Source organism: Hippocampus bargibanti, linkage group LG07 (genome assembly GCF_051943395.1).
Source record: "Hippocampus bargibanti isolate YZ-2025 linkage group LG07, ASM5194339v1, whole genome shotgun sequence".
In the NCBI taxonomy this organism is placed as follows: Eukaryota; Metazoa; Chordata; class Actinopteri; order Syngnathiformes; family Syngnathidae; genus Hippocampus; species Hippocampus bargibanti.
This window is the reverse complement of record NC_142740.1, coordinates 24280996-24294096: the sequence shown is the minus strand read 5'-3', so window position 1 is coordinate 24294096 and position 13101 is coordinate 24280996. Positions and strand designations below refer to the sequence as shown.

At 40.1% G+C, this 13101-nt stretch overlaps 1 protein-coding gene across 2 annotated transcripts in view; it reads left to right on the top strand.

Moving 5' to 3' along the window:
- The window catches only part of arid3a (AT-rich interaction domain 3A), a 61255-nt gene that overhangs the window by 12477 nt on the left and 35677 nt on the right, over positions 1 to 13101 (top strand). For both annotated transcript variants that reach the window (XM_089001223.1, XM_089001222.1), the window contains exons 2-3: positions 9667 to 10306; positions 11570 to 11849. In XM_089001223.1, the coding sequence (XP_088857349.1) occupies positions 9969 to 10306; positions 11570 to 11849 (618 nt within the window). In that variant the 5' untranslated portion in view covers positions 9667 to 9968. The remainder of the gene's footprint in view (positions 1 to 9666; positions 10307 to 11569; positions 11850 to 13101) is intronic.

Sequence of the window (13101 nt, the reverse complement as noted above, 5' to 3'; positions counted from 1 at the left end):
TGACAACATTAGTCAATAAGTCACGTCTACATTAACTATCAAAATCATCTGCAATTAATATAAATGTCAATGAATTGTTTATTCATCCATTTTCTAACATGGAAAAAGGGAAATGCTTCCCCCTTCTGGAAAAGCAAAAAACACGTTATTAGCACCCAAGTATGAAAAAAGCAAAACCCAAACAAATTTGGGAATGGTGCTCTACGTCATATTTTCAATTCCTAAGTAAATTCGTGAATGGCAGTGCATGAGTTAATAAATGAAGATGTTACATTTTGAGACCTGTTGTCAAAAGTTAGCCCTTTCCGTCTCCACATTGCTTTGAAACCTGAATACTGACCTCAATATCCCCCCCCCCCCCCCCCAACCGTTCCATTGCAATCATCTGAGCATCTAATCCCATCTTAGATTCTCCTGATTTAATGGAGCCTTGAGAATCAACATGCCACAGATGGATTCATGGCTAAACATCGACATATTTCTGAAACAGTTTGTCACAAAAATGTGCTTTATTGTGTAAAAAAAAAAAAAACAAGCCACAGCCGAACGCCATCTTTTTTCATATACATTTTTAATCATTGATCTATTTCAGTATGTCAATATACTCTATCTAATTATCAACATGCATATCTCATAACAGCTATTTATGAAAGTATCTGTTGCCGATTGGATTAGTTTGCTAAAATTTCAGAATACAATTCCATAATGATGACACCCGTCTGACAAAGAAGTTTACAAAAAGCGCCTTATACATTTTGAAACATAAATCCGGTTATTTTTGAGTGGCAAATGCCAGCAAGCGTATTCACGTTTGATGTGAATATATGCACAGTATGTTTATGCATGTGAGGAGGTTCAGGTCTCTTTATCTAGTTGGAGTTGGACCCTTGGCTCAACTTCTTATCATCGTGTCCTGTTTGCTTAGCCCATGCAATCTTCTACTCAAATGTGGGTTTAAAAAAAAAAAAGAGGATTTGCCCATTAGCTGTCATCGTTCTGCTTCATTATCCACTTGGCTCCTCCTTCCCGTCATAGAGGAACCTATCACCTACTCCAACACAACTTGAGCCAATTAAGGTGTTAGTGACGGCGATGGATGGAAGACGACTTTTTTTTATCTCTAATTTTCGCCTCCCTGTCATATTTTCTGGGCTGTTTAGTGATACGCAATGACTCCTAGTACAGTGATACCTCGGTTTACGAACCCCTTGGCTTACGAACATTAAATTTATGAAAATTTTACCTTGGCATACTAACTATATTTTGGGATACACACGGAGCTGCCACAATGAGTGATGTGTCGTTCGCGAGTGAGTCCATTCTAAAAGAAAATGGCAGCTGGCTTGTTTTGGTCCTCTATTCCCCGCCCCCAGTCGTCTGTTAAAGCCACGTGATTGGTCAAGAACGCAGCAGTGAGGGGAGGTGGTTTAAACATTAGAGACAGGCAGACGACAGAGAGTGACAAAATGGATAGAAAACAGTGAAATTTGGACTCGTTTCAACTTTGATAGTTCAAAGGCAGAGTGTAGACTGCAAGGTTAAAATCCCCATCAATCAGGCTCCATAAATAACCCACACTAGCCATCAGTTGAATTTGAAATGAAAAGACAAGCAAGGGAACCAGCTATTAATGATGTTTCTAGTGTGTCTGCTTGCATCTGTTGCTATTGCAATACCAAGCTGTACAACCCAGAGCTCCTTTGGACACTTTATGGACACTCAAAAAGCTATCCATTCCATCAAGCCAACAACGACCATCAAAAAAACTGCTATATGACATACCTGGGAGTGGTGCGGAAGCGGTGCAGGGAAATCAGAGGCATTAACGCTGTGTTGGAAGACTCTCATGCTGGCCGCGTGAAATTTCTGGTCTCCTAAGACCTTTTGGCAAATAACCATTATGTTATCTTTCACTTCACAAGGTTAAAAAAAAAGGGATTTGAATAGCCCGATTTAAGCGGTGACGCACAGTCATCGTGATTGAAATAGATGGCATTTCTACTCTCCTCTATCAATTAAACACGTTATTGCGTTTCCTGGGGGGTTATCTCGAGGTGTGTGTTCTATTAAAAGAGTTTTCCTCATTAAAAATGCTTGGGGCCTACAATTAAAAATGCAATTCTGGTTGAAAATGAACAACTGAGAATCCTTGTGTGTTGTCAACGCTGGCACAAAGATTTTATAATAATAATAATACATTTCATTTCTAAGCGCCTTTCAAAACTCTCACTTTACAGTCAGTTTTTCTGTGGGTGAGCAGCGGCAGCCACACGCGCCACCGTTCACTCAACACTGAATAACTCAAATAGATAGAAAGCGAGCTAGCTAGCAAATAGATAGCTTGCTAGAAAGCTAATAGATAGCTAGCTAGATAGCCAGCTAGCTAGATAGATTGCTAATAGATAGCCAATAGCTAGCTAGCTCGGTAGCCAGCTAGGTAGCCAGCTAGATCGATAGACAGCTGGATAGCTAGATAAATAAAAAGAAGTGAAGAGAGGGAATTTTTCAGACACGCTACTTCACGTTACTTCAGAGCAATGATCAGGGTGGGTGGGGGAAAAAATATTTGTGGGGCACGTAACTGCTGGAAATTGAAAATCTCTGAATCAGAATCAGAATCAGAATCATCTTTATTGCCAAGTATGTAGGACACACAAGGAATTTGTTTCCGGTAGAACACGCTGCACTAGTATCGTTGTCAAAAAAACTGCTAAGTGGCACTATACAGTTCCATTTTGGCTACTATTGAAAGAGTTCAAAGAGTTAATGGCTTGGGGGAAGAAGCTGTTTAAATGTCTGCTGGATTTGGTGCGCATGGATCGGTAGCGCCTGCCTGAGGGGAGTAGCTGGAAAAGGTGGTGGGCAGGGTGCGGAGGGTCCAGTAGGATTTTCCGCGCCCTAGTTTGGATTCTTGCAGTGTGCAAGTCCTCGAGAGTGGGTAGGGCGGTGCCAATGATTTTTTCCGCCGTCCTAACTGTCCGTTGAAGTCGGATTTTGTCCATTTTTGTGGCGGCCCCGAACCAAACGGTGATGGAAGAACACAGGATGTGGATTTTATTATTCAGCCCAGGAAAGCAAATCAAGTATCTCAAGTGCCATGATGTTCAAACCAAAATTTCAAATTGTCGTATGTAAACCACAATAATAGTCATTATTCTTGACTTCAGATTTGAAAACGAGTTATTCATTAATTTGTCATCATTTGCGTTCTGTATTTAATATGTTGTGGAGAGGAAACATTCATAACGGCCCTCGAGAGTTTGACACTGGTGTAATAAATCTTAATAATGATAAGTAAATATACTATAATGCCTGAATGAATAAATGGATGTTGAATGAAATTTGGCATAACTCGAGAAACAAACCAAAATGAACTTCTTTGGCTAATATTTTGTCATTTTCATCCAATTATGAATGGTCACCCTTTTAATTACCTTTTTTTCACGTTCCTTTTGAGGAAGCAGGGCGAACAGATAGGGTGGTGCAATGTAATTTGCACCATCTTGTATGCAGGAAATCATGAAGGATAAACGGTGGCACAAAACAAAGCGACCACTTCTGCTTCCTCCTGTACAGGAAGGACCAACATGAGAGAAGCGCTTTAGTTTAGTCACTTCTGTCGAAACGAATGACTTATACATCACATGAGCAGGCGCAATGTTGGGGGAGGAGTGGGTCATAGACCAATATATATATCTCATTTGATAGACACTCACAGGGTAGTCAAACGTGAAGACGTGTCTTATGTGCATTATGGCTTGCCCTTACAAAACGATAATATATTAAACAATACTGTAGATCACTGTAATAGATCACAATATATTGTAATATATTGTCTTCAATGTCATTTCCACATATATTTTGTATTTTAAATTCATTTATTATCATATATTGTCAATACATATATTGTACAATATATTGTTATTATACCTAATACAGTAAAGTCTCGTTATATCGATATCGGATATATCGATAGTCCCGGTTATATTGATACTATTTCTATGCACGCACGGAGAAAATTACATGCAAACAGGGTCGGATATATCGATAGTCCCGGTTATATCGATATTTTTTCGGACTCCCTTGAATATCGATATAACGAGACTTTACTGTATATTGTTACAATATATCACAATAATAACAATACATTATGTATCTTCTTTTCCTTTCGGCGACCCCTTGAAGGGAAAAGCTGAGAGGAAAAGAAGATACATAATATATTGTTATTATTGTGATATATTGCAAAATATACAAATGATTTCCGCTTTTCATCAATGGCAATATATTCAAAAAGAACTTGTACTATATGCATTTATATAGTACAAATACAGGGATCATCCGAGTTACGACCGGTTTCCGTTCCGACAAAACTGTCATAACTCAATCGGTCGTTAGTCGAAATCCATTCAAAATGGCCGACGTGACGTTTACACGACAGGATAGTATATTATACGATGTCAATCTGTTGTTTTTAAGCAACATTTTCCATTGAATACTATTATATACCAAACGTTTTACAGTTCATTTATTAATTGTATAACTTTTTGTGTCATTTTTGTCATTTTATATTTCGTATTATCGATTTCTATTACTGTATAACTGTACCTGGAATGTATACAAAACTATTTACTGTACAGTTCATTTATAAATGTTATACTTACCTTTTTGTGTCGTTTTTATCATATTATATTTCATATTAGCGATTTTTTGACCCACATACGCACGACTTCCCACGCGTGCTGTTGAAAAATCGCTCTCCTTGCTAACGGCCAGAAGAGGTCACCCCACACACACGCTCGGACTCAGGCGGACGCCAAAGGAAAAAAGCAATGTACAGTACGATAGGAGATGTTGCCGAAACAGTATCTGCACTGTATAACTACTGTATTAAGTGTAGTCACGCAGTAGATTACTGTGCGAGTGTGTGACATGCTGGCTGGCCATAATTGTAGTATGCGTTGCCGGCTGCTTGTGGCCGGCGCGTTGCGGTGGCAAGCGTAGAATTAAAAAAAATATTTTTAAAAAAGGGTCTGCCGGTCGTGGTCGTAAGTACAGGTGGTCGTCACTCGCGGCAGTCGTAACTTGGATGTTACCTGTAAATATATGTAATTTTTCATTTATGAATAACTACGATCATATATTGCAATTTATATTGGACAATATAATAGTGATATATGTAAAAATATCTGACTACTATATGATACAATGTAGTTTTGTGTTTATGTTTAATATTATATGGAAATATATGTCACAACTCCATACAAATACATGTTTAAAGGACAACCAGAGGCATCAGAAAAACGTTTTATCGCATCTAAAACACCCAAAACACGCAGGCTGATCTTTTTAGTCAAATTTAAAACACCAATAAAAATGACTTAGTGTCCCAAAACTACTTCAAAATGACCTCGGAAATGCCGAGTTTCAGAAGGTCCCGCCCCTTTGTTCGTGACGTCACGCCAGGACATCTTGCCTTGCTCTAGAATCAAAACAATGGCTTCAGATTCGGAGAAGATGCTTTCTTGTTACTCATCCAGTTATGAATATGATTCAAATAATTCTGAAGAGGAAAGCATAAATGTTTGCAATCGATTAAAGAAGTCCTCCCGTATCAATTCAAGCCGTCAGGACTCCAATGTAGCGTCCCAGAAAATGCACAAGATGGCGCCCAAGCTTTGTTGTAAATGGGCTGATTTGTCTGCTGGGAATTTGTGTCAAATAGTAGTCTTGGTGCAACACACAACGATTCACCATTGCGTTATTTATGTGTTTTCCTTCTAATTTCGCCATCAACACGGATCAACACGAAGTTTTCAGACCAAACGAAGTACCCAAAATGCATTGTGTGTCACTTTCTCGGTCAGGGGCGTTTCTGACGTGACGTCACGTCTGGAATCGTCACCAACTCAAAAACAAGACTTCCTGAATATTCGGCACGAGTCTTAAAACGTAAAATATCGTTATATGTGGGGGAATCTTTGTAAAATATGCTCAGTAGAAGTCATTTGAAGTGATTTGACAAATTATGAACACAACCTTCGGTTGTCGTTTAAATAGTGAAAATTCTTAATCAAAGTTAATTATCTTTTCAGTTCCATATTTATTACTTTGAGTAAAGCCGTCACTTCAGTCAAGGCTATGAAGCCCGCCTACGTTGGCTGGTGCCGTTGACCGTGTGACAACTGCAGGCATTCATCGTTCATTCAAGCTGGAAAAAACGCACTGAATCAATATTGAATATCCATAGCCTGCTTGGCTGCATCTGCTCCGTCAGTTGTCACATCCTTTGCCGCGGAGGGCTCTTATTTCCTTGAATCTCGTTTCTCGGCCATGTGACATAGACTTGCGCTCTAGGGGCTTTATGTTTCATCGAAACTGGCCTCGGTGAAAATGAAATTGACGACATGTAAATATGTCTTTCTTGAATCATACTGAAGCTGATCCATGACTATTCACTGGTTGATGGGATCTGATGGTAAAGTGTTGATTCCTCGAGGAGTCTGTTGCTTGGCTCAGGGACCGGAGATGGAGGTGTCTGTCTAAGTCCAGTTATGTGCTCTTAATCATTAGAATTAGATTATTGATACATGCCACTTTCCATTTGGTGGACTGAAGACGCCTTGGAGCAAAGCACTAAACATTCAATTTCTCATGGCAGTATGTACTGTATTATAAGCCCATAACAGGGAGATAAATTTGCCCCAAGAAGACATCATAGATAATCTTTAATCTCTGCTCATCTCTGCTCATTTCAACACACTGTCTCACGTCAAGCGTAATCAAATACGTGATACCTTGGCTTACAAACTTAATTGGTTCCCAGACAGTGTGTAAGGCGAAAAGTATGTATCCCAAAAATTAATTTTCCATAGGAAACCATTAAAATGAGAATAATACGTTCCCAGGTTCCCATAAAACATAATTTTCTACTTTCTAATTTTCTAAGCCTTAAAACTACACAAAATATACCTTATTTTATGTATAATAAATGTGCTATGGCATTATAATTAAAGAAATAAACTGTACTGTATAATCAAGTGGTTTTATTTACCATTGTGATGGTCGTTGATGGCTTGATGGAATGGAGTGACCGGTTTCATCAGCATTAAACACTTGATGAGGAACATAGCCTTCTTCTTTGTTTCTTATTTGACATTGTTCCTCATCAATTGTGTTCTGTTGAGCTGGGTTGATAGCTTTTTGCATCAAGTGTACAGAAGGCTTGTGTGGGTTATTTGTGGAGCCTGATTGATGTGAATTTTAACCTTGCAGTCTTCGCTCTGCCTTTGAACTAGAGTCCAAGAGGAGGGCCAAATTTCTCTGTTTTCTATCCATTTTGTCACTCTCTCTCTCTGTCGTTTGCCTGTCTCATTAATTTTTAAACCACCTCCCCTCACTGCTGCGTTCTTGACCAATCACGTGGCTTTAACCTACGACTGGGGGCGGGGAATAGAGGAACAAAACAAGCCGGCTGCCATTTTCTTGTTCGGAGAAAAGGCTCGTTCGCGAACGACGCATCACTCATTGTGGCAGCTCTGTGTGTATCCCGAAAAATAGTTCGTATACCAAGGTAAAATTGTCATAAATTTAACGTTCGTAAACCGAAAAGTTCGTAAGCCAAGGGGTTCGTAAACCGAGGTATCACTGTACGGCATACATATAACCAACGTCTCCTTTCTCGTGAGCACCTTGACGCAGTAATCCATGCCTTTGTCTCATCTCGGCTCGAGTACTGTAATATGGTTTACTTTGGTGTCAGCCAATCCTCCATTGAGCGACTCCAGCTGGTCCAGAATACTGCTGCTCACCTCTTGACTGGTACTCGTAAGAAGGAGCATATAACTCAGACTATGGCATCCCTTCACTGGCTCACTATCCATTTTAGAATTATTTTCAATATTTTATGGTTTGTTCCCAAATCTTTAAATGGCTTCGCTCCTCCTTACGTCCCCGAGCTCATTCACCCCTACACACCGTCCCGACGCCTCAGGTCTGCTCACCAGACATTATTAGATGTGCCAAAAACTAAACGGAGACTCAGAGGGGATCAAGCCTTTTCCGTTGCGGGTCCCACTCTCTGCAATGACCTGCCACTAAACATTCGGCAAGCCTCACTGCCTATCTTTAGCCCATCTTAATCTTGGTTTTATTCCCTGGTGTTTTCGACTATCTTTGTCACTGCTTTATTTCCTGTATATTTGTTTTTTTTTTAACAAGCTGCCAAATATGTTTTGCCAAACAGGAACATTTTCAAAGCAATTGTTTAGATGATTTGTTAATATATGTAATCATGTTAGTGTTTAATCGATCTATCGATCGATTAATCGATCGATCTACTTATCTCCACTCGTCTGTTTTTAGATTACCAGCCACATCAATACCTTGTGAGAGTGTTTTCCAAAGCGAGAGAAGTTGACAGGAGTGATCTTAGGGAATCAATTTTAAAGGAAAAATATACACAAAATAATTTTAAGAACTCTGTGCCTCAAAAACATGTCCATTAGCAAAACGCACTTCAAAATTGACACAAGTTCACCTTGTTTATACTAAGCTGTTAACATTTGATTAAAATCTAAATAAGTTAAATCAAAGCAACTTCCAAAAGAAACATAATAAATTATATTGTACATTGCCTGTAATGTAATGATGTAAGAGTCATATTGAGCAACAGAATTACCGACACGGTGCCACAGTATCAATCTATTTTGCCCAACGTGTTGTAATGCTTCATGAGGCAAATGTTATATTCTTTGCAGCGATTTTTTTGGAACATTTAAAAATCCCTTTTATGAATAGGACCCATCACTACAGAATACTAAATAATTTTTGTTGTTGTTTTGTTGACCTCGAAGAATATTCCACATTAAAAAAAACAATAATATTAAAAGTAATACAAACTAAACTAAAATAAAGTTTTCATGCAGTGTAATAAAATCGAGTTAACTTTAATTCCCAAATGATTTTTCGCCTTTTGTTACGTTATCGTTTCCTGACCCGAGTCCTTGGAGTTGCTGCTTAACTCATATTCCACAAACACAACATTAACCACAAGCTGTGACCAGAAGAGTGGGAGACATATTATTATGGATTAACTTCCCCTTTAACTCATTCACTGCCAGACGTGCAAAAATGTATCCACTGGAGTGCCAGGGTTTTTGTCATTGTCACTCGAATTCCAGGACCCACAGAATATTACATTTTAGGACTACATAAACATTCAATGCAGTGTAAGTAACCTTAGAATCTATTCTTTCATCAGAAAAATATAGTTAATTCCTAAATTATATGGGTCTGGAGTTATATGAGCTTGAAATGAGGGTGGCTGTCCAAAATACAATGCAATACATACATATTGGTTTATATAGCGCTTTAACAACAGCTGAAGCTGGAACAAAGCGCTAACATGAAAAAAGGGAAATGCTGCCCCCTTGTGGAAGGAAAAACATGGCCAGAGGCCAGGCCTTTATCGGCACCCAAACATAAAAAAAAAACATAACCCCAACAAATTCAGGAATGGCGCTCTACGTCATATTTTCAATTCCCAAACAAATTCGTGAATGGCAGTGAAAACGTAGATTAGAATTTTCTGTTATGTACTTAATATGTTATTATTAGCACATGTTACAAAAATAGTAAGCTTACTTCATTTTTCTTTGTGACACACAGGTTTTAGTAGTCGGTCAACCTGGTGTCCTGGTCTCCTCAACCTCTGGTTCCACTGCCAGCCTCACATCAATCGCTTTCATCAAGACACGTGAAAAGTCTGCATCTCAAGAATAGGACCGCTTCTGTTTCTGCTCCAGGACTATCAACATCACCATCACCCTCAGTAATCTCCAATCAGCTGGGAGCCACTGACGTGCTTTCCTGTGGCCAGAAAGGTCGACCATCATCTCCAGACGAAGCCTCAACTGGTGCTCCCTCAGTGGGGGAGGGAGGGGAAGCTAGGCAGTTACTTTAACACAGAGATGAAGCTACAGGCTGTCATGGAGAACCTGCATAGGCAGCAAAGGGCCAAGCTGCTCATGGAGCAACAGCTTCAGCAGCAAGCAGCCGTCCAGCACTCTCACGTCCGCCCAGGCGGAGTAGCACGGGATGACGCGATAAGCAGCCCGGCCCCTGCGACGGAGCAAGCCCAGTTGGTGGCCCTGGCCGCCATGCGCGCAGCGGCGGCCGGGTTACAGAGAGTGTCGGACAGCCGCATATCGGAGCGCAGCAGCGGCAGTGAGGAGGAAGTTGATGAAGATGACCATGAAGGAGAGGAACAATACAAAGACATGATGGGGTCGGATGAAGAGGAACAGATGTAAGAATCAAATCCTTGTGTTTTATCAATGTTCAGTGGTACCTTTATTGGTTCCACAAATGTGCTTGTAACTTCAATTATTTGTACCGTGCCCCATTTTACTTTCCTTATTGAAATATACGGAAATGCTGTTCATCCATTTCAAGCTTGTTAAAATAACTTCAGGACAAAAAGCGTCAATAAAACACAACCATGCCTGTTTCACTGCAAAGTAAGGCATGCCAATTTAGGTGGGTGGACCGTGTGAGGTTTGCTGCATCCATTTTAACTCATTCACAGCAAACCGCTACAAGCCAAGTGGACGCCTCTTTCTAAGCGGCTTTCAAAACTCTCAAGTACACTTTTCAGTCATGGTATAGTGCAAAGCATGAAACAGGCTTCTAATTGGCTGCAGGTGCCTAGTATGCAAATGACAATTTTGCATACTCAGCATATTCAATGCAGCGTAACAAACCTTAGACCAGTGGTGTCAAACATACGGCCAGTGGGCCAGAACAGACCCAAGGAGGTTTGATAAGGCCCGCAGGATAATTTAAAAGTGGAAAAAATGCACAAACGACATGGAATTCATATTTTTAATGAGGTTCAATTCAAGGATTGTCCACTAGAAGCAGAGTGATGCTTTTTCAACGGCAGTTTCAACACCCTCATTAGCCAAAATGTCGTTATCCAAACGGAGAAAAATAGATAAGGAGTTTAGAATTTTCAATGAAAAATGGACCACGTCATATTTTTTTTAATTTAAAACAGATTCTTATCTTACAGACAGTGTATTGTCTGTGTTCAAATACCTGACATATTTTTTTTTGCGTGGGAAACCTTTGTGCTTGCTGTGTTTTCAAAAAGTTTCGGTATTTTAGTTATTTATAGCATATATGGTATAATGTTAGTGGTCCGGCCCACTTGACATCTACCGAGGCCATATGTGGCCCACGATGTGAAATGAGTTTGACACCCCTGCCTTAGACTCTTCTTTCATCGGAAAAAAAAAAAAAACATTTATTTCGAGCTTCCTTGGTTGTAGAGTTATCTGCATTGAAAGTGGGGGCGGCTGTAAAAAAGACAAATGCTGCCCCTTGTGGGAGGGAAAAACATTGCCAGAGGTCAGACTGAAGCTTGAAACGCACCCCCCTGCAAGAAAAAAAAAACAAAACAAATAAATTCGGGAATGGCAGTGAATGAGTTACTGTTGCCAATGCATAACCTTTCAGTTTCATCGCTTTGAAAAAAAAAACCAATATTCCCTTCCTAATTTCATCACAGCAAACAAAAGTGGGATGAGGAGGACTTTGAAGGCGAGATGGAAGAAGACTTTGAGGACGACCTCGCCGAGGAAGGTCTGCCCACAGGCCACAATGCACTGGTGCCTGGGAAAGGCATCCTCCTGCTGCCCCACCGCCAGCTCCACCCCCACTCGCAACTGCTGAAGCCTCGGCCCAGTGTTGACCAAGAGCCCCGCATAGCCAACTTGCCTCCCCACGCCACGCACAGCCATCTGGGCCAAGACCACGGAGAATGGACCTACGAGGAACAGTTCAGACAAGTAGGTTTGAGTTTCAGTGTCTTAATTGCTTGAGTTGAATCATGGAATTGCTACCCATTTTGCAACTGTGGATGAAACTACAGACTTTACATCCATTCATTATCTCAGTGGCGTGAATTTCATTGCTAGGCCTTCAGTAGTGCTATGTCTTAATCAATCCAGACCGAAAAAAGTGTGGTGTGATTTACTAGAGAGTACCATTAGCCATTGTACCTTGACAGAACTGATATTCAATCAACACAATATATTTGCTTATGCACCTCGCTACCGATACAGTGTGCTAGCTCTGGCCAGTCTGCGCTTATCACTTGCAGCGAGTGATACTATGATTTGCTAGTTACTAGCCAATCATGTGACTAGACAAACATAGTTTGCGAAAACTTTTCCAGCGCCTTGGGTTTAACTTTGATTGGTTAAAGCAACTGTTTCATCGCCATTGATTGTTATGCAGCAGAACTGATTGTGTGATGGCGTCCAGGTAGATTTCTGACCCTGGTAACAAATGATGGCTGAAATGTGATTGGTAAAATGCTTCAATACGAAAACATACGTCTGGAAGAAGCGCAACAGGGGAAAAATAGTAAAAAGAAGCTCAAAGACAATTTGGAATTACAGTATTTAATAAGAATTCATAGGTAAAATATAATTAACATCAGTCCGTGATTCAGATATTTTTAGGTCAGCAGAGAAGGTTTTGCAGGCCTTGACGGTCCGCTACTACATTATCGAATACACTTATACACGCAAGGGTCTTAGGTAGTCCAGGCCCATTCAAACTGTCTTTGGGCAGTAGGCGGGGGACACCCTGAAAGGGTTGCCAGCCAATCGCAGCACACACAGAGATGAACAACTACTCACACTCAAAATAGCACTTTAACAACAGCTGAAGCTGGAACAAAGCGCTAACATGGAAAAAATGGAAATGCTGCCCCCTTGTGGAAAAAAAATTGCTAGAGGCCATGGCCAGCGCTTTATCGGCACCCAAACAAAAACAAAAACAAAACCCGAACAAATTCGGGAAAGGCGCTTTACGTCATATTTTCAATTCCAGAATGAATATGTGAATGGCAGTGAATGAGTTATTATGTTATGGGTCAATTTTACTCGTTTCCGTTTTTGTGTTGACTAAAGCACGAGATATCCTTTCTTTTTCCTTTCTCGAAAACAGTTCAAAAATATCCCAATGGGATAAAAAAAACTATGTTGTCTTTGTTTTCAAGTATGTTTATAACATCTCAGAAACACAAAACAG